General features: G+C 38.6%; 1 protein-coding gene across 3 annotated transcripts in view; it reads left to right on the top strand.

Annotated features, from left to right (window-relative positions):
• PIK3C2G (phosphatidylinositol-4-phosphate 3-kinase catalytic subunit type 2 gamma) overlaps positions 1-27,235 on the top strand; it is a 651,998-nt gene that overhangs the window by 447,778 nt on the left and 176,985 nt on the right. For all 3 annotated transcript variants that reach the window (XM_069585610.1, XM_069585608.1, XM_069585609.1), the window contains exons 21-24: positions 13,117-13,209; positions 14,640-14,769; positions 21,180-21,316; positions 23,666-23,835. In XM_069585610.1, coding sequence (XP_069441711.1) covers positions 13,117-13,209; positions 14,640-14,769; positions 21,180-21,316; positions 23,666-23,835 — 530 coding nt within the window. The remainder of the gene's footprint in view (positions 1-13,116; positions 13,210-14,639; positions 14,770-21,179; positions 21,317-23,665; positions 23,836-27,235) is intronic.

Here is a 27,235-nt window from a genome sequence, read left to right as displayed (position 1 = left end):
TCAGAGGCACATCAGACAGCCCTTACTGGGGAGAAGTTTTCAGAATATCATGAGTGTGGGAGGCCTTCATTCAGAGTAGAATCTTTTATAGCACCAGGCACTTCACACAGGTGACAAATGTTATGTTGAAATGAATGTGGGAATGCTCTCTGTTCTGATAGAAATCTTACTGACCACCAGAAAGTTCACACTGGGGAGAAGTCTTACAAGTGTCAGGAATGTAGTAAGGCCTTCAGTCAGAGTAAATCCAGTGTCAAATAAGAGAGTCAAGGTCAGTCTTACTTGACACTGGGTCCTCCATGCCAGGGAACAAGCACATATGTGTTGGCAGTGTAGAAAAGCCTTCAGTCAGACCTCTAAGCTTGTTGATTAGGAGCAAATTCACGCCAGAGAAAAGCCTTTCGAATGTGCCATGGCATGGCATTTAGTCTAGTAAATATCTTACTTTATGTTACAGACTTCACACCAGCAAAAGCACAATAAATGTGGAAAATAAACAGTTGAGACTCAGGCTTCATTATATAATCACAGAATTCACACAGGTTAGAAGTCCTATGGATGTAATAATGAGCATGGGAAGGTCTTTGGTTATACCGTCAGTCCTCTAGGACATCAGAGAGCCCATCTGGGGAGAAAGCTGATAAATGCAGTGATGGTGGAAAAGTCAATACTGAGCTTATCGTGTGTCAGAAGTCACTCTGGAGAGAAGTCCCATGAATGAGAGAGCGTGGGAAAGCCTGCATACGCAGTCAGCATGCTAGTTTAATCACCATCAGTTAACTACACTAGGGAGAAGCACTCAGGCCTGGTTCAATCCATTTCTTAAAACATGGCCCTTCAAGACAGAAAGCAGAAGTCTTCTTAGGTTTGGCTAAGCTTTCTTTATAAGAAGAATTATCACCCCTACCTCTCATTCTGACCACTAATCACAATGGACCATTTCCTATTTCACTAAGGGATGGATAGAATAAGAGAGTGGGAATAACAATGCAATCCTTCTCTACTCCTGGGAAAGTAAGGACCAGACTTTTCATTTACTAATAGGTTTCTTTTCCTTTTAAAAATCTCTTTTAAATCTATTTCAGCAGTGTTTACTTTACAACAAGAGAAGTCATATCATCCTTTCCCTATTCTAACCTTTCTTATCTTTCTCTATTCCAGCTCCTTTATCTCATCATTTTTATAAACTATACTCTAAGACTTTGATTTATTCTTTCCTATCTCTTGGTTATGGCCTTCCCAGTCCACTTTTAACTTCTACTCTGAGGTGTCTTTGTTTGCCTTTTCCTATCTAGCAAACCTTTTCTTTCACCTGTTTACTAATCTGTGTCTTTCACAATCTTCAAATTCAGCTCACCTCTGAAATACTCTCTTCTTCAAATGCTTCCTCATTCAACTATGTTACATTGCCTTGTAAATTATTTTTGACTTAATGCATGTGAGTATACTTTCATAGCAACTTTTCGCAGGCTCTTTCAGAGGTAGATATGGTGCCTCTTTCTATTTGCATATAGATAGTGGTTTGTGCGAGAGAAGGAAATGAGGTCGCACAGAGTTGGACACGACTGAAGCAACTTAGCAGCAGCAGCAGCAGTGGTTTGTTCATACTAGTTGTCAAGTGTATGGTATTTTTGTTGTGACTCTCAAAAAACAGACTGCATCTGAAAACCAAAATATGAAACAATGCAAGCACAATCCCTCTCAGTGATGTAATTACAAAGAGGGGCTCAGTCTCTTAGCTCTTTGTCTCTTCCCTGGACTTGGCATGCCTCAAAGACTATCACCTCCCCCCATACCTCTCATCCCTAGAGTTGAATGAGGAGAATTTGAAAACCGCTAGTCTAGACTGTGGCCCAATACCGAGCTTTCTAATTGAATACCATGACATAAGGTCATATTCACTGACTGACTGATTCTTGCAGCAAGAATTCATTACTTAACAAGCAGCCTCATCCTTTCACTGTAAAACTCAAATTGATTTAATAAACAAGGGTTTCTGTTTACTTGGGGACTATGTTAGATTTACATCAATAGGTTAAGAAATAGATCCTTTCCTCTCTTCTACCCATTTCAGACTTCTCAGAAATAATGACATTCAAACTGATCCTTCAAAATGTATTGATGTCATATTTTTACTAAGTTGATAAGTTGAAACTATCAAATCCTTTTCCTTTTAGTATTGATTTAATTCTTTACTGTCAACATGAACTCTCTAATAACCTAAAAACATATAACCTTTAGCACTAGAAGAATTGTAAGCACATAAAAGGAAAATAATGGAAAGCCGTCAATATTGTTTATGATATTGCTCAGCTTTAGGTGAAGATAAAATGTAAAGTATAATTGAAAAACATCAGAATAGGAAATATATGTTGTACTGTTATTTGTAAAGATAGGAAAATGTTCATTAACAAAAAGGGAAAAAATGCATTAATCTTTTAGAAGTACCTGATTAATATCAGACATTGCAAAAGCTATTTTATATCCATTAGTTCATATACCTATTACAAAATTGTATGAGGTAGGATTTTTATCCCTATGTTACATTAGGTTACAAACATTTATCCCAATGTGAAATAGGGACAATGAGTCAGACACAACTGAGCAACTAACACACAAGCAAAAACATTTAAGTAACTTGTGCAAGATGTTAACAGTTGATAAGTTGCAGAGTCCAAATTTTTTTTAATTTATTTTTAATTGGAGGATAATTCCTTTGCAACATTGTGTTGGTTTCTGCCAAAGCAATGTGAATCAGCCATAAATATGCATACATACAAAAACAAAACACCAGGAGCTGGCTGTGGCTCAGATCATGAACTCCTTATTGCCAAATTCAGATTTAAATTGAAGAAAAAAGGGAACACCACTAGACTCTTCAGGTATGACCTAGATCAAATCCATTATGATTATATAGTGGAAGTGACAAATAAATTCAAGGGTTTAGATCTGATAGAGTGCCTGAAGAACTATGGACGGAGGTTTGTGACATTGTACAAGAGGCAGTGCTAAAGACCATCCCCAAGAAAAATAAATGCAAAAAGACAAAATGGTTGTCTGAGGAGGCCTTACAAATAGCTGAAAAAAGAAGAGAAGCTAAAGGCAAAGGAGAAAAGGAAAGATATATCCATTTGAATGGAGTTCCAAAAAATAGCAAGGAGAGATAAGAAAGCTTTCCTCAGTGATCAATGCAAAGAAATAGAGGAAAATACATGGGAGCTGTTTTCTGAGATCAGGGGGAAATGTGCACGGTGCCCAGAGATGTGCAGAACCACAGGTGGGGCCTCACAGTCAGATACATATAGAGATATTACTCTGGTCTTGGAATGTATTGCTATTTCCCAGGAGAATAAATCAAGGAGGTGGACTGAGAGCTCTAAAATAACTAAATAACCAGGTTGTTGAGCCACTAACAGGCATAGGCACCTCATCACATAAATGAGATGTGCCACAACAGAGATCAAACCCTGAGCCTTTGGAGTGGGAGCACTGACTCCAAGACCATAGACTACAAGATAACTAATCCTAGGGAGTATCAAATAGAGAGAACTCACACAAAGGAAACCACTGGAATACAAGACCTGACATCACCCAACCACCAGTAGCACCCCATGCAGGACGCCTCATCTAAACAACAAAGTGAAAGTGAAGTCGCTCAGTCATGTTCGACTCTTTGCGACCCCATGGACTGTAGCCTATCAGGCTCCTCCGTCCATGGGGTTTTTCAGGCAAGAGTGCTGGAGTGGATTGCCATTTCCTTCTCCAGGGGATCTTCCTGACCCAGGAATCGAACCTGGGTCTCCCGAGTTGCAGGCAGATGCTTTACCGACTGAGCCACCAGGGAAGCCCCTCTAAACAACAAACAAAACAAAAATACAAACCAAATCATCAGCAGACAGGAGTACCAATCTCACTCAGCCTTGCCCATCAGAGGAAAAACAAAAAAAACAAAAACTCAGCACAAATCTCACCCTATACAAAGGGCACACAAACCACTGGACCAACCTTAGGAGGGCAGAAATAAAAAGGAAGAAAGAATTCAACCTTCTTCAAGGAAAGAATTCAAGTTTCCTTGAAGCCTGGGAAAAGGAGACATCAAATGCAATAACTTTAAAGACAAACTGAAAAGGCAGAGAAATACTGCACAAATGACGGTACAAACTAGAAACACAGAAGTCCAAATAAACAAAGAGGAAATGGGGAAATTACCTGAAAAAGAATTCAGAATTATAGTAATAAAGATGAGCAAAAACCCCGAAAACAAAACAGAAAAAATGCAAGAATCAATTAACAAATACCTAGAAGAATTAAAGAATAAGCATACAAAAATTAAAAATACTCTAGAAGGAATCAATAAATATCTGAAGCAGAAGAACAAATCAGTGAGCTGGAAGAAAAAAATGGTGAAAATAACTTCTGAAGACCAGAATAAAGTAAAAGGAATGAAACGAACTGAGGATAGTCTCAGAGACCTCTGGGACCATATCAAATGCACCAACATTCAAATTATAGGGGTTCCAGAAGAAGAAGAGAGAAAAAAAGAGTATGAGAAAATTTTTGAAGAGATTATAGGTGAAAATTTCCCCAACATGGAAAAGGAAATAGCCAATCAAGTCCAAGAGGAACAAAGAGTCCCATACAGGATAAACCCAAGAAGAAACACATCAAGAAGCACACTAACCAAACTAACAGAGACTAAACACAAAGAAAGAATATTAAAGGGAGAAGCAGCAAGAGAGAAGCAACAAGTAAACAAATAAATTCAAGGGAGTAGAACAAGTAAAATACAAGGGAGACCCCATATGCTTAACAGCTGATCTTTCAGCCAAAACTCTGTAGGCCAGGATGAAATGGCAGGATATATTTAAAGTACTGAATGGGGAAAATCTACAACCAATTACTGTACCAATCAAGGATCTCATTGAAAATTGATGGAGAAATAAAAAGCTCTTCAGACAAGAAAAAGTTAAGAGAATTCAATACCACCAAACCAGCTTTACAACAAATGTTTTACCAACTTATATAGTCAAGAAATATAAGAGAAGGAGAAAGATCTCCAAAATCAACCCCAAACAATTAGAAGATGGCAATAGGAACATATATATATCAATAATTACTTTAAACGTAAATGGATTAAATGCTAAAACCAAAATACACAGACTAGCTGAATGGATACAAAAACAAGATCCATATATATGCTGTCTACAAGAAACCCACTTCAGACCTAAAGAAACATATAGATTGAAAGTGAGAGGATAGAAAAATACATTCCATGCAAATGGAAAGCAAAAGAAAGCTGGACTAGTAATCCCCATGCCAGACAAAATAAACTTTAAAATAAAGAAGATTACAAGAGATAAGGAAGGACAGTACATAATGATCAAGGGATCAGTCTAAGAGGAAGACATAACAATTGTAAATATCTATGCACCCAACATAGGAGCACCTCAATACATAAGACAAACATGAACAGACACAAAAGGAGAAATTGACAGTAACACAATAATAGTAGGAGACTTTAACACCCCACTCACACCAATGGACAGATCATCAAAACAGAAAATTAATAAGGAAACACAAGTCTTCAATGATCAGTTCAATTCAGTTCAGTTCAGTCGCTCAGTTGTGTCCGACTCTTTGCGACCCCATGAATCGCAGGATGAAATGGATCTCATTGATATCTTCAGGACATTATATCCAAATGCAAATGAATACACCTTCTTTTCAAGTTCACATGGTACATTCTCCAGGATAGAATTGGATCACAAATTAAACCTCAGTAAATTTAAGAAAATTGAAATCATATCAAGCATCTTCTCCAACCACAACACTATGAGACTAGATCTTAATTACAAGAAAAAAGCTGTAAGAAACACAAACACATGGAGATTAAACAACACATTTCTAAATAACTGCAGGTTAACGAAGAAATTTAAAGGGAAATAAAATTTTTTAGAAACAAATGACAATGAGAACATGACAACTCAAAACCTAAGGGACGCAGCAAAAGTGGTTCTCAGAGGGAAGTTTATTGCGATACAATTCTACCTTGAGAAACAAGAAAAACATTAAATAGACAACCTAACTTTATACCTAAAGCAACTGGAAAAAGAAGAAGAAAAAAAATCAGTAGAAGGAAAGAAATCATAAAGGTCTGAGAAGAAATAAATGAAAAAGAAATGAAAGAAACAATAGTAGAGATTAATAAAACTAAAAGTGTGTTCTTTGAGAAGATAAACAAAATTGACAAACCCTTAGCCAGACTCATTAAGAAAAAAAGAGAGAAGAATTAAATCAACAAAATTAGAAATGAAAAAGGAGAGGTTACAGCAGACAATGCAGAAATACAAAGGCTTATAAGAGACGTTTATGAGCAACTATATGGTAATAAAATAGATAAGCTGGAAGAAATGGACAGATTCTTAGAAAAGTTCAGTGTTCCAAAACTGAATCAAGAAGAAATAGAAATTTTGAACAACCCAATTTCAAGCACTGATATTGACACTGTGATCAAAAATCTCCCCCCAAAAAGACAAAAGTCCAGGACCAGATGGCGTCACAGGAGAATTTAATCAAACATTTAGAGAAGAGCTAATGCCTATCCTTTTAAAGCACTTTCAAAAAATTGCAGAGGAAGGAACACTTCCCAATTCATTCTATGAGGTCAAAATCACCCTGATACCAAAACCAGACAAAGACAACACAAGAAAAGAAAACTACAGGCCAATATGACTTATGAACATAGATGCAAAAGTCCTCAACAAAATTTTAACAAACAGAATTCAGCAACACATCAAAAAGCTCATACACCATGATCAAGTTGGATTTATTTCAGGGATGCAAGGATTCTTCAATATACAGAAATCAATCAATGTGATACACCTTATTAACAAATTGAAAGACAAACCATATGATCATCTCAATAGATGCAGAAAAAGCCTTTGACAAAATTCAGCATGTATTTATGGTTAAAACTTTTTAAAAAATGGGCATAGAAGGAACCTACCTCAACATAGTAAAGGCCACATATGATAAGCCTAAAGCAAACATTATGTCTTTCCTTTTCCCTAAGTCCCTTCGTTAGCTCAGTTGGTAGAGCGGAGGATTGTAGTTGACATTCTAACCGAGAGACATCCTTAGGTCACTGGTTCAACTCCGACTCAAAGGAGACATATCCACTTTTGGACTTACCTTGTGGCTCAGCTGGTAAAGATTTCATCTGCAATGTGGGATACCTGGGTTTGATTCCTGGGTTGGGAAGATCCCCTGGAGAAGGGAAAGGCTACCCACTCCATAATCTGGCCTTGAGAATTCCTTGGGCTGTGTAGTCCATGGGGTTGCACAGAGTCGGACACGACTGAAGTGACTTAGCAGCAGCAGCAGCAAACATTATTCTCAATGGTGAAAAACTGAAAGCATTTCCCCTAAGATCAAGCACAAGACAAGGGTGTCCACTTTCACCACTGTTATTCGACATATTTCTGGAAGTCCCAGCTACAGCAATCAGAGAAGAAAAAGAAATAAATGGAATCCAGATAAGAAAAGAAGTAAAGTTCTCACCGTTTGCAGATGACATGATGCTATACATAGAAAACCCTAAGGATAGTATCAGAAAATTACTAGAGCTAATCAGTGAATTTAGCAAAGTTGCAAGATACAAAGCCAATACACAGAAATCACTTGCATTTCTATATACTAACAATGAAAAATCAGAAAGAGCAATTAAGGAACCAATCCCATTCACCATTGCAACAGAGAGAATTAAAAATCTAGGAATAAACTTACTTAAGGAGAAGAAAGAACTGTATACAGAAAATTATAAGACACTAATGAAAGAAATCAAAGATGACATAAACAGATGGAGAGATATTCCATTTTCCTGGGTAGGAAGAATCATATTCTTTCACAACCATATTGTGAAAATGACTATACTGCTAAGTGCAATCTACAGATTAAATGCAATCTCTATCAAATTACCAATGCATTTTTTACAAAACTAGAACAAAAAATTTTACAATTCATATGGAAACACAAAAGACCCTGAATAGCCAAAGTAGTCTTGAGAAAGAAGAATGCAGCTGGAGGAATCAACCTTCTTGACCTCAGGTTATACTACAAAGCTATAGTCAACAAGACAGTATGGTACTGGCACAAAAACAGAAAGGTAGACCATTGGAACAAGATAGAAAGCTCAGAAATAAACCCATGCATCTATGGGTACCTTATTTTTGACAAAGGAGGCAAAACTATACAATGGGGCAAAGACAGCATCTTCAATAAATGGTGCTGGGAAAACTGGACAGCTACATATAAAAGAATGAAATTAGAACACTTCCTAAGACCATACACAAAGGTAAACTCAAAATGGGTTAAAGACATAAATGTAAGACCAGAAACTATAAAACCCTTAGAGAAAAACATAGGCTGAACACTCGATGACACAAATCAAAGCAAGATCCTCTATGACCCACCTCCTAGATAATGGAAATAAAAACAAAAGCAAACAAGTGGGACCTGATTAAATTTAAAAGCTTTTGCACAGCAAAGGAAACTATAAGCAGGATGAAAAGAAAACCCTCAGAATGGGAGAAAATAATAGCAAATGAAACAGCTGGCAAAGGATTAATTTCTAAAATATACAAGCAGCTCATACAATTCAATACCAGAAAAACAAACAACCCAATCAAAATGTGGGGAAAAGACCTAAACAGACATTTCACCAAAGATGACATACAGATGGCTAACAAACACGATCAACAAATGAGTGATGCTCAACATCACTCATTATTGCTGCTGCTGCTGCTGCTGCTGCTAAGTCACTTCAGCCATGTCCGACTCTGTGCAACTCCATAGACGGCAGCCCACCAGGCTCCCCCATCCCTGGGATTCTCCAGGCAAGAACACTGGAGTAGGTTGCCATTTCCCTCTCCAAGGCATCACTCATTATTAGAGAAATGCAAATCAAAACTACAATGAGATATCACCTCACACCGATCAGAATGGCCATCATCAAAAAGTCTACAAACAATAAATGCTAGAGAGGGTGTGGAGAAAAAGGAACACTCTTACACTGTTTGTGGGAACGTATATTGATACAGCCACTATGGAAGATGGTATGGAGATTCCTTAAAAAGCTAGGGAAAAAAACACCATATGACTCAGCAATCCTACTCCTAGGCATATACCCTAAGGAAACCAAACTTGAAAAAGACACATGTATCCCATTATTCATTGCAGCACTATTTACAATAGATAGAACATGGAAGCAACCTAGACGAATGGATAAAGTTGTGGTATATAGACACAATGGGATATTACTCAGCCATAAGAAAGAACAAATTTGAGTCAGTTCTGATGAGGTGGATGAACCTAGAACCTGTTATATAGAGTGAAGTGAGTCTGAGAGAGAAAGATAAATACTGTATTCTAACACATATATATGGAATCTAGAAAAATGGTACTGAAGAATTTATTTACAGGGCAACAATGGAGAAACAGACATAGAGAATAGCCTTATGGATATGGAGAGAGGGGAGGAGAGGGTAAGATATACGGATAGAGTGACATGGAAACTTACATTACCATGTGTAAAATAGATAGCCAACAGGAGTTCAGTATGGCTCAGGAAACTCAAACAGGGGCTCTGTATCAAACTAGAGGGGTGGGATGGGGAGGGAAATGGGAGGGAGTTTTTAAAGGGAGGGAATATATGTATACCAATGGCTGACTCATTTTGAGGTTTTACAGAAAACAGCAAAATTCTGTAAAGCAATCATCTTTCAATAAAAAATTAATTTTAAAAATAAATAAAGGAAAATAATAGAATGGGAAAGACTAGAGATCTCAAGGGATACCAAGGGAACATTTCATGCAAAAATGGGCACAATATAGGACAGAAATGGTATGGACCTAACAGAAGCAGAAGATATTAAGAAGAAGTGGCAAAAATACACAGAACAAAAAGGATCATCATGACCCAGATAGCCACGATGTTGTGATCACTCACCTAGAGCCAGGCATCCTGGAATGTGAAGTCAAGTGGGCCTTAGGAAGCATCACTATGAACAAAGCTAATGGAGATGATAGAATTCCACTTGAGCTATTTCAAATCCTAAAAGATGATGCTATGAAAGTGTTGCACTCAGTATGTCAGCAAATTTGGAAAACTAAGCAATGGCCACAGGACTGGAAAAGGTCAGTTTTCATTCCAATCCCAAAGAAAGGCAATGCCAAAGAATGCTCAAACTACAACACAATTGCACTCATCTCACAGGCTAGTAAAGTAATGCTCAAAATTCTCCAAATCACTCTTCAACAGTACACCATGAACTTCCACATGTTCAAGCTGGTTTTAGAAAAGGCAGAGGAACCAGAGATCAAATTGCCAACATCCACAGGATCATTGAAAAAGCAAGAGAGTTCCAGAAAAACATATACTTCTGCTTTATTGACTACGTCAAAGCCTTTGTGTGGATCACAACAAACTGTAGAAAATTCTTCAAGAGATCGAAATACCAGACCACCTGACCTGCCTCCTGAGAAATCTGCATGCAGGTCAAGAAGCAACACTTAGAACTGGACATGGAGGAACAGACTGTTTACAAATCGGGAAAAGAATACATCAAGGCTATATATTTTCAAAGCCGTATATTTTCACCCCACTTATTTAACTTATATGCAGAGTACATCATGCGGAATGTCAGGCTGGATGAAGCACAAGTTGGAATCAAGATTCGTGGGAGAAACATCAGTAACCTCAGATATGCAGATGACATCACGCTTATGGCAGAAAGTGAAGAACTAAAGAGCCTCTTGATGAAAGTGAAAGAGGAGAGTGAAAAAGTTGGCTTAGAACTCAACATTCAGAAAACTAAGATCATGACATCCAGTCCCATCACTTCATGGCAAATAAATGAGAAACAATAGAAACACTGAGAGACTTTACTTTTGGGGCTCCAAAATCACTGCAGATGGTGACTGCAACCATGAAATTGAAAGACGCTTACTCCTTGGAAGAAAAGTTACGACCAACCTAGAAACGATATTAAAAAGCAGAGACATTACTTTGCCAACAAAAGTCCGTTTTGTCAAAGCTATGGTTTTTCCAGTAGTCATGTATGGATGTGAGAGTTGGACTATAAAGAAAGCTGAGCACCGAAGAATCGATGCTTTGGAACTGTGGTGTTGGGGAAGACTCTTGAGAGTCCCTTGGACTGCAAGCAGATTCAACCAGTCCATCCTAAAGGAGATCAGTTCTGGGTGTTCATTGGAAGGACTGATGTTGAAGCTGAAACTCCAATACTCTGGCCACCTGATGGGAAGAATTGACTCATTGGAAAAGACCCTGATACTGGGAAAGATTGAGGGCAGGAGAAGAAGGGAACTAGAGAGGCTGAGATGGTTGGATGGCATCACTTACTCAATAGACATGAGTCTGAGTAAACTCCAGGAATTGGTGATGGACAGGGAGGCCTCGCATGCTATAGTCCATGGGGTCGCAAAGAATAGGACACAACTGAGTGACTGAACTGAACTGATGTGTGTGTGTGTGTGTGTGTGTGTGTGTGTCTGTGTGTATGTATTCAGGCTTCCAAGTTGGCTGAGGACTAACGAATTTGCCTGGCAAGCAGGAGACACAGGTTTGATCCCTGGGTCAGGTAGATTGTCTACAGAAAGAAATGGCAACCTACTCCAGTATTCCTGCCTCAAAAAGCCCATGAACAAAGGAGCCTGGAGGGCTACAGACCATGGGGTCACAAAGAGTTGGACATGACTCAGAAACTAAACAACAACAACAACATACATATTGTTGTTGAACCTCCCTCCCACCTCCACATCCTACCCTCTGTGTTGTCACAGAGCACCATGCTGAGCTCTCTGTCATAAACTTCCCACTAGCTTTCTATTTTGCATGTGGTAGTAAATATATCAGTGCTGCTCTTTCCTTTTGTTTCACCCTCTTCCTCCTGCACTGTGTCCACAAGTCCGTTCTCAACAACTACGTCTCCATTCCTGCCCTGCCAAAAGGTCCATCAGTACCATTTTTCTAGATTCCATCAGTTCAGTTCAGTCACTCAGTCGTGTGAGGCTGTACAGCTCCATAGACTGCAGCACGCCAGGCCCTCTGTCCATCACCAACTCCTGAAGCTTGCTCAAACTCATGTCCGTTGAGTCAGTGATGCCATCCAACCATCTCATCCTCTGTCGTCCCCTTCTCCTCCTGCCTTCAATCTTTCCCATCATCAGGGTCATTTCAAATGAATCAGTTCTGTACATCAGGTGGGCAAAGTATTGGAGTTTCAGCTTCAACTTCAGTCCTTCCAATGAATATTCAGGACTGATTTCCTTTAGGATGGATTGGCTCGATTGGCTAGATTCCATATATGTGTGTTAATACAAAATATTTGTTTTTCTTTATGGCTTACTTCACACTGTGCGTGCACGCTAAGTCGCTCCAATCATGTCTGACTCTGCAACCCTATGGATTGTAGCCTGCCAGGCTCCTCTGTCCAAGGGATTCTCCAGGCAAGAATACTGGAGTGGGTTGCCATGCCCTCCCCCAGGGGATCTTCCCAACCCAGGGATCAAACCCACATCTCTTATGTCTCCTGCACTGGCAGGCATGTTCTTTACCACTAGAGCCACCTGGGAAGCCCACTTCCCTCTGTATCAGAGCCCAAATTTGTATTCAAGTCTTTCTTAACTCTGTATCCATGTTTCCTTAAAATATGCTGTTGGGCAGAAAGAATGAAAAGGAAATATACTTTTTAAAATAGCAATTTCATCTTTTAGATATTAACCAACCAGCAAAAGCACAATACCTACATCCTACTTAGTTTATTTAAACCCCCTCCACACCATCACTGCTCAGTGAGGAAAAAATGTCCTTGAAGATTTACAACCTGATGAAAAGCCAGCTTTTTAGTTTACAAATGAAAGCTTTGGTTGGTAGACTAAAGTCTTTTTTTTAATAAATATGTTTCTTTGTTTCAAAGTGTAAAAATTATTCATATGTGTTATATTTGCTCATATAACAGATTCTGCTGGGGCCATGATTTCAAACTGTTCTTTTTGCTTTATTTTGCTCACCATATTTCTCTTGCTTTTGTCCTGTAGGCATGTTCATATTTCACATCTAATGCTTTGCCATTGAAGATTACGTTCATTAATGCCAATCCAATGGGCAAAAACATCAGTGTCATTTTTAAGGTACAGTAGCTCTCCTGAAACATCACATTGATCCCATAGATAGGACTATTGATTTATTACTCAGAAAAATAAATTAGTATAGCTCTATTCCTCTGGCAACAGCACAGAAGATCCCAGTTATTTTTGATTTCGCATTTTCACAGAATTATAGTACATGCCCTACCATGATTGGCAATAAATCCAACATTACTGGCTCAAAGCCAATGAATCTTCAGTGCAAAACTCTGGGAGGTATGTTTCAAGAAATGAAATATTATCACTTTTGAGTAGTACAGAAAGCAGAATTGTGGTAAGTTTCTAGGGGAGGGAGAGTCTTCTTTTGGCCTCCATATTAAATTTGAATCAAAATCAGCTGCAACTCAAATGATATGATTTAACATAAAATTCTTCTTAGTGAGTACTTGCTTATTTTAGTAGTTTGGGTTGTTATCTTCTTTTAAAATGAAACATAAATATGGGCCATATCAGTCTTTATCATGAATCCCATGGGAGAGTAGAGTAAAAAGTTACATACAGTTCAATAGGAATAAAGGAACCATTTGCCAGGCATTCGATTAATATGTTAAATGACTCAGCCAAACCAGAAAACAAGGTCTCAGAGTGGAATTTGTATTCAATTCTGACTAGTTTAAGGATCACATTTATTAGTACACCCATATTTTTGCTGTGATCTGTGTAACCTCAAGCATTAAGAGTTCCCCCAGCACTGCATTTTTGGTGAAGGAAAAAGAACCACACAAAATCTCATCGTGGCACAGTCTTCTGCATATAATTTAGAAAGCATTTTCAAAACTGAGCCTCTTAATAGTTAACAGCATAGAACTGTCCTTCCCCTTTGGACATTTTCCATTTCCTTCACCTATGCTAGAAAAACTCCTTTATGATTTCTTGTTATCAAAGGCCATTTATTCTGAAAACTTTGTAACTGCCTTCAAAGTAAGAAAAGCCAATGAGCCAAAGTCTGATGAATCATATATGTGCTATTTATACTCCCAGTCAAGAAGCTCCAGGTAATCTAACTATGTATCAGTGTATAAACTTGTAGCACATCAAATATGTTTCCCTTTGAAAGAGATGTCACTTGGCTGAGTTTGAAATTTGGATGAACGTTTGTCTAGCCTCTCTTCACCAGACTTTGAGGTTAAGAGGGTGCACATGGATAGTCAATTGAAAGATTGTTATCAGGGAGCAACATTCCAAGACGCTTCTAATTTGATGGCTGAAGCTTCTATAAGCATTTAAAAGAAAGCTCTTATTTTCTTTGATCTTCTATCAGAAACACAGGGTACTCTTAGTGCTAACAGAACAACTGAAACCACCCTAAGTCAGGCTGGAAAGTTATTCAGTGAAGGAAATGACATATACTGTTGTTGAAAACTTTCAATGGAATTCAAGGAAAAACTCAGAGTCTATAATTTTGTTTCTAACAGGCTGGAGATGATCTCCGTCAGGATATGCTTGTTCTGCAGATTATTCAAGTGATGGACAATATTTGGCTGCAGGAGGGCCTGGATATGCAAATGATAATTTATAGATGTCTATCCACGGGAAAAGGCCAAGGTCAGTATAGATTAGAAAGCTGACTTCATTACTTGTCTTATTGGTAATATGCCCTCAGACTTTCTACAACTTTCATTTTAGATGACAAATTTTAAAATCCAAAGAACGAAACATAGTCATTCTTCTTCTTCTTTCTTTTCTTTCTTCTTTTACAAAGTATTAGTTTCAAAAACAATAAGCCAAGATGATTTAATATCATCAAGTGACTGGCTATATGGACTGTAGCCTGCCAGGCTTCTCTGTCCATGGGATTCTCCAGGCAAGGATATTGGAGTGGGTTGCCATTGTCTCCTCCTCCAGAAGATCTTCCTAACCCAGAGATCAAACTTGCATCTCTTATGTCTTCTGCTTTGGCAAGTGAGTTCTTTACCACTAGCACCACCTGGAAAGCCCCAAACATAGTCATTCGTCTTTAAAAAAAAATAAATAATTGGTTTCAAAAACAATAAACAAAGATGATTTATATAAAGCATAATGTCCTTTCAAATATTAATCAGGACTCTGACAACTCAAATGTTAACTGTAATATTCTTTTGAGTGTCTTTAAGGATTATTTATGTTAATAATTCATATTTTTTCTCATTTTCAAGCTGATAATAGAAAGGTCTGCTTATTCATAAAAAATTATAGTTGTTTCCAATTAAGATAAAATTTACAAAGTTGCAAACACTTAAAGGAGTTCTGAAAATTCTTAATAAGTTATAAACATGCATTTAGTTTCTGAAAGACTTTTGAGTACAGTGTGATATCAACAGTCAAAGATGACCTATATGCAAACTTTGAACTTACTTCAGCATTTTTTATAAAGCTAAGACATTAATATGGAAATATAATTACATATGTACACATTTTCAATGAAAATAAAATGTTGAGGATCCACACAAATAAGCAGACATCAGAAGTAAAAATTGTACTTAATTACAATCATGCTAAATTGAAGAAATAATTTCTAAGGTATCATAATTTTTTTACATGTGGCCATTGCCACTTTAAATTTCATTAAATTAATTGGTATGAAATATAGAAGATATGGGCGTCCCAGGTGATACTATTGCTAAGGAATCTGCTGCCAATAGAGCAGGCACAAGAGACCCAAATTCAATCCGTGGGTTGGCAAGATCCCCTGGAGAAGGAAATGGCAACCCACTCCAGTATTCTTGCCTGGAAAACCCATGGAAAGAGGAGCCTGGCAGGGCTACAGTCCATGGGGTTGCAAAGAGTCAGACAAAACTGAGCACTTGTCAGCAGCAGCATAGAACGTATATCTGCATAAATGAAGGAAAAAATAATCATAAAATTGGAAAAGGGATTATGTTGTTGTTATTGTTGTTGTTTTAATTCAGACAGAACTACAATTTAAACCCATCATCTTAAAAGAAAAACTGTTACTGCCTCCAGGCACCCTCTAGTTCCTGGGGTCCCATCACTAGGCTCAGTCCCCCAGCCAACTGAGATTCAAGATTTTAGAAGCTAAACATGGAAGCATCGCCTAGTTAACTTGCAGCTAGATAGTTCAGGGTTACTGTTACAAGTCAAACTACCCAATTATTTTGATTCTGATAATAGGGCCCTTGTTTCCATGCCAAGTGAACCACTCCTGAACTTCTAACGTTCTAAATCCTGAAAGTCTTTTATTACTGCTACTCAGAGATACTTTTCCTTCAGTTTTATTCTCCCGTTTCTCACATAAATAACCTAATTCTTTCATATCTTAATATGTTGAAAGGGTAAGAATGAGCCAAGGCTCAGATGAGCCAAGCTGAGCTTCTTGATGTCACATGGATTACTTCTTATTCAGAAATTTAACACAGCAATAATCTCAGTGTAATTTTTCAATTCCATCTCTTTGTTACTCTGTTTACAATCATAGGAAGGTAATGGAGACTAAAACTTTTAACATTCATAAAATAATTCAACAAAAATAGCACTCAGTTCAGTTCAGATCAGTTCAGTAGCTCAGTGCTATTTTTGCTGAGTGTCCAACTCTTTGCGACCCCGTGAATCGCAGCACACCAGGCCTCCCTGTCCATCACCAACTCCCAAAGTTCACTCAAACTCATGTCCATCGAGTCGGTGATGCCATCCAGCCATCTCATCCTCTGTCATCCCCTTTTCCTCCTGCCCCTAATCCCTCCCAGCATCAGAGTCTTTTCCAATGAGTCAACTCTTCACATGAGGTAGCCAAAGTACTGGAGTTTCAGCTTTAGCATCATTCCTTCCAAAGAAATCCCAGGGCTGATCTCCTTCAGAATGGACTGGTTGGATCTCCTTGCAGTCCAAAGGACTCTCAAGAGTCTTCTCCAACACCACAGTGCAACAGCATCAATTCTTCAGCACTCAGATTTCTTCACAGTCCAACTCTCACATCCATACATGACCACTGAAAAAACCATAGCCTTAACTAGACGGACCTTTGTTGGCAAAATAATGTCTCTGCTTTTCAATATGCTCTCTAGGTTGGTCATAACTTTTCTTCCAAGGAGGAAGCATCTTTTAATTTCACGGCTGCAGTCACCATCTGCAGTGATTTTGGAGCCCAAAAAAATTAAAGTCTGACACTGTTTCCACTATTTCCCCATCTATTTCCCATGAAATGATGCGACCAGATTCCATGATCTTCATTTTCTGAATTTTGAGTTTTAAGCCAACTTTTTTGCTCTCCTCTTTCACTTTCATCAAGAGGCTTTTTAGTTCCTCTTCACTTTCTGCCATAAGGGTGGTGTCATCTGCATATCTGAGGTTATTGATATTTCTCCTGGCAATCTTGATTCCAGCTTGTGTTTCTTCCAGTCCAGTGTTTCTCGTGATGTATAAGTTAAAAATAACTCTAGACTTGCCCAAAGTTACAGATATAATTAGGCAAACAATTTATTCTTTCCCACTATTTACCAACAAATTCTTTAGTTGTAAGATTATAATGGAAAAATACTTCTTCCACGGAAATGGCCACCATTAAAGCAAATGTCTTTTTTTAGGCATTTAGGTTCCATTTTTTAATCAGGTTCCAAGGGTTATTGAATATCTACTGTTCTCAAGAAATGTCACAAAGTAAAATGCATGTGTGCTAAGTCCCTAGTATCCAACGCTTTGTGACACTATGGACTGTAACCTGCCAGGCTCCTCTGTCCATGGCATTCTCCAAGCAAGAATACTGGAGTAGGTTGCCATCCCCTTCTCCGGGGGATCTTCCTGACACAGGGATCAAACCCATGTCTTCTGCATTGCAGTTGGATTCTTTACTGCTGAACCACTGGGGACACCTGTCACAAAGTAAGATAGGGGATACTAAAATGACCTAAACAGGGCCGTTGGTCTTAAGCAGAGTATACTCCAGGCCACAAGTTAATATAACTTTATCAACATTATTGATAATTCTCATGACTACTTGGGATATGGTGTTGTAGGAACTTTGGGAGAGATTATCAGAGCAGATAAAATTTCTTTAAGATTTATTTCATTGTTCTAAATTTGCTCCAGATTTGATGGGATAAAAATTACTTAGGAAAATGGAGCAGTTACATCTAGGATCCGGCCAGGTTACTAAATCAAGCTCTCCACTGGGCAGGGGTGGGGAGGGGAATGGAAGGTGGAGAGGCTCAGTCTCAATCATTACAAAAGGCTGCTCTGGTGTTTCTCAGGCACCTTTTTTTAAAATATAAATTTATTTATTTTAATTGGAGGTTAATTACTTTACAATATTGCATTGGTTTTGCCATACATCAACATGAATCCACCACAGGTATACACATGTTCCCCATCCTGAACGCCCCCTTCTTCTTCCCTCCCCGTACAGATGTATAGAACAGTCTCAGGCACCTTTTTTTGAAAACCACTACCTTGTATGATGGGGGCTTCCCTGGTGGCTCAGTGGTAAAGAACCCATCTACCAATGCAGGAGACGTGAGTTCAATCCCTAAGTCAGAAAGATCCCTTGGAGAAGGAAATGGAAACCCACTCCAGTATTATTGCCTGAGAAATCCCATGGACAGAGGAACCTGGCAGGCTACAGTCCATAGGGTTGCAAAGAGTCAGACACGATTTAATGACTAAGCACGCATGCACACCTTGTATGATACCATCTTAAAAAGTTTTCTCCATAAGAACCTTGCTACTTAAAGTGTGACCTATGGACCAGCAACATGACATCACCTGCAAACTTGTTAGAAATTCAGAATCTCAGGCACCACTTCCACCCTACTGAACCATAACCTACATTTTGACAAGATCCTCAGGCAATGCATATGAGCATTAAATTTTGAGAAATGCTGCATACAGAACTATGGGATTGGAGCCACACATGTTACCCAATGTACACAGAATTATGCTAGAAGTGTTTAAAAGGTGTATAATACACAGTAGCTTAAAATGTATAAAAATGTAAATTATGGTTTGAATTAATGGGCAGAATTTAGCCACCATGATTGTTATAAATGAGGTACAAAGTTTTCTAGGTAGCCAGCAATGAAAGACTTATGATAAATGACTTGGGATTTAGCAGTGATTAATTCCCTGAAGACAAATGAGGTCTGACGCATAACTGACTTTGCTACAGTACCATATCTAAGAGGTGCACTAATCTACGTCCTAGTCTAGGGTGTGGTCAGGTGCACAGGGCCTTCCCTGGTGGCTCAGTGGTAAAAAATCGCCTGCCAATGCAGGAGATGCGGGTTTGATTCCTAGGTCAAGAAGACCCCCTGGAGAAGGAAATGGTAACCCACTCTAGTATTCTTGCCTGGGAAATCCCATGGACAGAGTTGCCTGGTGGGCTATAGTCCATGGGGTCACAAAGAGTCAGACATGACTCAGTGACTGAACAACAACAAATGCGAGGTGGCAATGAAGCACCACGGAACCGGGTGCCATGGTTTTCGGTTAGAAAGTGTTAAATGGAGAGAATTAAGGAAAATTTCAGGTCGGAATAAAGGAATTATATTACTGTTTCCAAAGTAATTATATTACTATCAATGTTAAGTTTCACAGTCACTATCTCTATAAGCAAGGGAATACCTGCTCAAGAGCCAAATACTGTCAGGCAGGAAGGGGGAAATTATACTAAAGATACTACCAGGATTTATCTCTGGGGTGTTACATTTCCTTCTTTTTTGTTTTCAACAAATTGATTTTAATATGTTACTTTTTGCAGCATTCTATTCCCACTTTCCATGTTTTAAGTTTCTCTCTGATCCAGCAATGTAGATGCCTAATGGCCACCCCTGGGCTGGGCTACTGAATATTACAAGATTAAGGCTGCCAAAAAAAGAGAGAGAGAGAGAGAGAGAGAGAGAGAGAGAGAGAGAGAGAGAGAGATGAAGGCTACAACCAGCTGCCACTGGCCAAATCCAACACAGATAAGGGTTCTGCCTACCATAACTATGATCTACTCATTTGTTGTTTAATTTGAATATTTTTAAGGTAGACATGAAACAGTCAATTTTTAAAACTTAACTGTCTCTCTTTTCATATAGTTACATTTATGTCCCTGATCTCTTTGGGCGTTCATGTTTGCAACTTTTGCAACTGTCAAAGATTGTGGAAATCAGAAATTCTCAACTCTAATTTCTTTCAATAACTTTATTTACAGAACTGTAGATTACAGGTTGTTTGGGGGGCATTATTCCTAGGAGAATTTTAAATACTGGGTTTAAATTGCTGTTCTGTACAGAATAAAAATCGGAAGGTTTGAAAATATTTACATTCCAATAGCCTTAGGAACACAGTGAAAAGAAGTCTTGATGGTTAGTGGGTCAAAGGTCCTATTGAAGTTCAATCAATGTATGTTCCTTTAAAAAATTATCATAGCTACCCTTTAATATTGACTGAGAAGGAAAGCGTAACTGGCTCTGTACATATTTACTGCAGAGTTACTCTGTTCACTCCTAGAAGTGAAACTGGTAAGTGAAGCTTTTATTAACCTGAACATTGATTTTATAGTATATTTGAAATATTTGTCATGTAGATTATATTTGATTCACTTATATCATAAATGTGCTTGTTATACAAGTATAAATGTCTTCCTTTAAACTCTAAATGCATGTACAAGCCATACATTAATTAATTCACTACTCTGTTGACTCAGTGAGGTTTCTGGGAGACCATCTACTATTGTTTTAATGGAACATCTAAGCGTTTAGTAGAAATAGATGTTTCTGATACATCTGACCAAATACAAGTAGCCTCATCACTCCCCAGGATTTAGGAAAATTTAGAAGGAATACCATCTAGGTAAGACTCCTTCAGAAAAGAAAATTTGAAAAAAAAAAAATTTGAAAAAAGAAAAAAAGTGGGGTGAGGGGGTAATCCAAGTCATGCTAGCAACTGTTGTTGTCGTTACCTAGATCAAGATGTGTTTCCTAAATATCCTTCATCCTGCAAAAAAGAGCTGTTTCCATAATCTCTTTCTTATCACCCAGGGTTGGTGCAGATGGTGCCTGATGCTGTAACCCTAGCAAAAATCCATCGCCATTTTGGACCGATAGGACCCCTGAAAGAAAATACAATCAAAAAATGGTTCAGTCAACACAACCCTTTAAAGGCGGATTATGAAAAGGTTTGTCCTTCTGTAGCTAATTTTAAATGATGTACTTAAATAAGGATATACACTAGCTCATTAGATATTCTGATTTATGAAAAAATAAATTGAGTTCTCTTGATTTCTTGAGTTCTCTTGAGTTCTAATTCACTCAGACATCAGCCTAGTAATAACAGTTTAAATGGTATATTGTTGTCGTTGTTCAGTCATTAAGTCATGTCTGACCCTTTTTGACCCTGTGGACTGCCATATGCTAGACTTCCCTGTCCTTCACTGTCTCCTGGAATTTGCTCAAATTCGTGTCCATTGAATTGGTGATGCTATCTAACCATCTCATCCTTTGCCACACCCTTCTCCTGCCTTCAGTCTTTCCCAGCACCAGGGTCTTTTCCAATGAGGCAGCTCTTCGCATTAGGTGGCCAAAGATTTGGACCTTCAGCTTCAGCATCAGTCCTACCAGTGAATATTCAGGGTTGATTTCCTTTAGGATTGACTAGTTTGATCTTCTTGCAGTCCAAGGGGCTGGTATATTAACTCGGTAAAAATACTGTGTTTGGTTTTTCCTCTGGGTGGAAATTCTGGGCTATCAATAGAGACTTAGCTGCCCCCCTTACAGCAATCTTACATGAGATGATGCTTCCTGAAACTACCTTCTCTAAGTTACCTCTGCCCATTTGTCCAGAATCTATAATTTTTATAAATCCCCCTCCTTCCTTTGCAATGTATTTTCTTCTGCCAAGGTCTCTTTTCTCATGCCTTATTCTTTTAATGTTTTCAGAATGCGTAATAGAGTTTTCATTTTTTATATCTCAGAATTGACAAAATGTAATATTCCATTTGACCACATTTTTCCCACTTTACCCTGGCATCTAGCCTGCAGGATACAGTGTTCAGATTCTGCCCTCAACCAGGGCTCCTAGATGAAAGAATGAGTTGACTAGAGCCAGGCCTTGCCCTACTTGCCAAAGCATGGTCCCCCAGAGAGGTAGGGACGCCTTTATTCTGATTCACACAAAGATGCAATATGGTCCAGCATCACATTTGCTCAGAACCATCTTGAGCCCTAAACATCCCTCCTTCTAGGAAACTCCTCAGTCCTAGGCAAACTGGGAGGTTTGGTCAACCTAGTTGGCCTGGGACAGGAAAGAGAGACCCAAGATTTAATCCACTCCAGACTTCTTTGATATTGAGTGAGTCAGTGAAAGTCGCTCAGTCGTGTCCAACTCTTTGCAACCCTATGGACTATACAGCCCATGGAATTCTCCAGGCCAGAATGCTGGAGTGGGTAGCCTTTCCCTTCTCCAGGGAATCTTCCCAACCTAGGAATCGAACCCAGATCTCTTGCATTGCGGCCGGATTCTTTACCAACTGAGTCATTGAATACAGCAAAATACAGGTTTGAAAGTTCAAATAACAAAGAATTAGATGAAATTATCTTGAATCTACTTTTTACCGATTCCCAAAATTGAAACTTGAGTTAGGCACAAACCCTGAGGTTGTATTGTTTGAGGTGTTTCCACATACATTTAATGTTCACAAGTACCATGTGAGAGACATATTTTATTACCTTTATAAGTAAAGAAAATCAAGACAGACAAATTAAAGCACTTGGGATACCTGGAACTGACCCGGCATGTAGTCCAACCACATAGACTTCCCTTTCCAAGGGTCAGCCACACTAGCTGAGGAGGTCCATAGGTGTGGCTCAGCCTGTCACTCATGGTTGCACCATGGTTACACCATCGCATCATCCATCAAAATGATGTATACCCAGGAGACAATGTTTTATAGAAAAAGGAATTTTTGCAAGAAGCCTATGTTCATTAAAGAAACGTAAGCCACAGCTGACTTAATGGAACCTTCTTCCACCCACGCAGGTATATACTGTACCAAACCCTTTGGGGCATTAACTGGATGATATATTTGTAAGGGATCAGACATCTCAATATAGTTTATTTTGTGTAAAAACTTCAAATATTCAAAAATTGATATTTTACATTTCTATAGAACTAGGCAATATTGAGCCATATTATTCCTACTTCTTTTACCTTGAAAAAAGTAATCCACTCTTGTGCAACCGTAACATTAAAAAATCACGTTGTGAATAAATTATGAAAATTAGCTTTAATTGAATGAAAGATATTTTCTCCCATTTCAACAAAAACATTCATTGAGCCAAAGAACAGACTGCTTCACCTTCTTCTGTAGCATATCAAGAACCAACCATTTAATCATATCTTCTCAACTGAGATGTAGAGTTGGTTCCAGATGATATAATTCTGTTTTTTATCATACTTTTACCGTTACCTCTGTGTTTCCTCATTTGTGTTTATATTACTTTTGTGTTACTGTTTTTCAACTGATTAGGTCTTAAGGAACTTCTTCTATTCCTGTGCTGGCTGGTGTGTGGTAACATTCATCCTAGGAGTCTGCGACCGACACAATGACAATATCATGCTGACAAAGTCGGGCCACATGTTTCATATTGACTTTGGAAAATTCCTGGGTCATGCACAAACATTTGGAGGGATAAAAAGGTCAGTGTTCAAATCATGTTTGTTATAGTAATTAAGCCATCTCCTGAAGTGATCTATAACACGTAACAACATAGCAACCTGGCAGATGAGTTGCTCTGCATCTCTCAAATCCCCTAAGATAAAATAAACATGATTATATAGCTAATAATATTGAAGGGAAGAGTTTTCTCAATAGATTATTAATGGAACAAATTGTGTGTGTGTGTGTGTGTGTGTGTGTGTGTGTGTGTGTGCTCAGTTGCTCAGTCATGTCCAACTCTTTGTGACCCCAAGGACTGTAACCCTCCAGGCTCCTCTGCCATGGAATTTTCCAAGCAAGAATATTGGAACAGGTTGCCATTTCCTACTCCAGATAGATCTTCCTGACCCAGGGATCAAAGCCTTACCTCCTGTGTCTCCTGCATTGGCAGGCAGATTCTTTACTACCAAGCCACCTGGAAAGCCCTCATAGAACAAATTAGGTTTCCTCAGATTGTTAGTGAATTAAATTGGCCTTCTCTCACAGGATCCTATTCCTGTTTTGGTCTGAATTGTTTGAAACATGGTATTTTCATTTTCTTATAAGCTTTGAATGGACAGTGAGGACAGAGTTCATGGCCTTCATATAGCTGGTATCTTGCCCATGGTAGTCACCACCCTGGTCTACATGAGCACACTTAAAATGCACACACTTCCTGACTAAACTAAACTTGAATTGTTCCAAAAATATTTAATAAGCAACTACCATTCAAGACTCTGAGGATACAACAGTGGACGAAGCAAATACAAACCCTGGCCTCTTTCCAGTAGGGATAACAGACACCAAGGAAGATGACACGAGGAAATGAGGGGTTTCATTTCTTACTGAGATACAAAAACTGAGAATTGGGGTAGAAAGTAACTGCGTGAGGAGTGCTATTTGTGTTGGCCAGAAAGTTTGCTCAGGTTTTTCCATAACATTGTAAGAAACCTGAGTGAACTTTTTGGCCAATCCTATATTTTAGAGAGGCTTCCTGGAAGAAATGAGAGACAGCTGTATAGTGAGTGATCCCCTTGTGGAGATCCATGAGAAGAGTATACCTGGAAGAGAAAACACCAAAATAACAGCCATGACCACGTACTAAGCATGGTACATTCTAATGACAAGAAGGACTTGGGCCTGGAGATGGGATAAAGAGAGGTGAGCTGTAGGGAAGAAAGATGAAGAGTTTGGTGGAGGCCAGATCAAGTAGGGCATTGAAGACATGGTGTAGAGTGTGGCTTTTATTTAATGTTCTGGGGCAACCATTGATGGATCTCAGTGGAATTCAAAGCTCTCTCCTGCTGCCCTGAGAAATAATGGAAGTAGTTAGCAGACTCTTACAATAGTTAAGGCAAGACCTTAATGGTAATGAAGACTCTGAACATATTTTGGAATCTGAGCCACAAGACCTACTAATTGACTGGGCATTGTCAATCATTATCAGGAGGGGAAAACAGGCCTAGCGGGTAGAAGAACTAAGGAAAGCATTCAAGGATGACTCTTAGATTTTTGTTCTTTGCAAATAATTATATCATTTACTGAAATGGAAAAGACTGGTGAATAAACAGGTTTTTGTTTTATTTTAGTTGAGCTGGAGGCAAGGGAACCAGAAGTCTAAGACTAAAAGTCCCTTACTTTATAAAGATAACTTCATATTAAAGTAGAAATGGTATCAGACCATTCCAAAGACCCATCAGTCACTTTTATCTAAAAACAGCTCCTCAACAGAGAACATAAAAATGTCTCCTCCAATATTACAAGATGAATTTTCACCAGATGGTCATAATCTGGTATTAAAATGCCAATATAAACTACATAATAAGGTTCAATTCTTACAAACTGATAGCTCCTATTTTCTGAAGGCCTACAAATGGAGTTGTTTCACTTTTTATTACTTTCAAAACATTGCCTTCTATAATTAATAAACTCAGGAAAATTCACCACATACTCATTCATTCCTTAAACATCTTTTGGTATGGACTATGTGTGAAGGACTGTGATAAACCTTGGGGAAACAAAGATGAATAATATATAGTCACCACCTCAGTGGTGCTTACTCTGTCTTTAGAATATTGGAAAGTGAAGTGAAAGTTGCTCAGTTGTGTCCTACTCTTTGCAAGTCCATGGACTATACAGTCCATGGAATTCTCTAGGCCAGAATACTGGAGTGGGTAGCCTTTTCCTTCTCCAGGGGATCTTCCCAACCCAGGGATCAAACCCAGATCTCCCGCATTGCAGGCAGATTCTTTACCAACTGAGCCACAACCACCTCCGTGGTGCTTACTCTGTCTTTAGAATACTGGGAAGACTGACACATAAATAATTATCAAAAATGTGGTGAGGGAAAAGATAAATATATAGAAAATTTAAACATCATAGAGGAGGGATACCTGGTTTATGAAAGACAAATATTTGTTAACAGCTATGAGCATATTACATAATTTATTCATGTAACACTTTCCCTAAGATCCACTCTTTCCTAGAAATTTAAATATTACATTAAAAATGTGACATCTTTATTGTGCTGTATTGTCCACTGGGGGGCTTCCCAGGTGACACTAGTTGTAAAGAATCTGCCTGTCAGTGGAGGAGACATAAGAGACGTAGGTTCAATCCCTCTGTCAGGAAGATCCCCTGGAGGAGGGCATGGCAACCAACTCCAGTATTCTTGCCTAGAGAATCCCCTGGACAGAGGAGCCTGTTAGGCTACAGTTCATAGGGTCACAAAGAGATGGGCACAACTGAAGCAACTGGGCACACATGCACATCACCCACTGAGAATTCAGGTTAACCTTTATTCATTTACTTGACAAGCATCTGTGTTGACCATGGGGTGGTTAAAATATGCATAAAGATATTCCAGTTATACAGAAAAAAAAATTCAGTTAGGGAAACATAAAAAGTAAAGAACAAGTTACTGAACAATAGGGTAAGTGCCATGTTAGAGGTATGTACCAGTGTCTACAGAAGAGGTGGAGCCCAGTTTGTTGGTTTATTGATGCTTCAGCAGGTACTGCTGCTTCTGAAGTGTGACAATTTTTTTTTTTAATGCAACCACTAAGGAGGTCATGAAAATGTGCCCAGCAGAGAACCTTACTTATGGTAGGTTCTTAATACCCATTTGCTGAATTGTTGTTTAGCCATTAAGTCATGTCTGACTCTTTTGTGATCACAAGGACTATAGGGTCCCACCGAGCTCTTCTGTCCATGAGATTCTCCAGGCAAGAGTACTGGAGTGGGTTGCCATTTCCTTCTCCAGGGGATCTTCCTGACCCAAGGACTGAACTGTCATCTCCTGCGTTAGCAGATGGACTTTTTAACAGCTGAGCCACCAGGAAAGTCCTTGCTGAATTAGTCAGCCAATAAACTATTCACAGATCAGCCCTCAGCCATTCAATA

The sequence above is a fragment of the Ovis canadensis genome, chromosome 3 (genome assembly GCF_042477335.2).
Source record: "Ovis canadensis isolate MfBH-ARS-UI-01 breed Bighorn chromosome 3, ARS-UI_OviCan_v2, whole genome shotgun sequence".
Lineage (NCBI taxonomy): Eukaryota > Metazoa > Chordata > Mammalia > Artiodactyla > Bovidae > Ovis > Ovis canadensis.
This window is presented reverse-complemented; position numbering and strand designations above follow the sequence as displayed.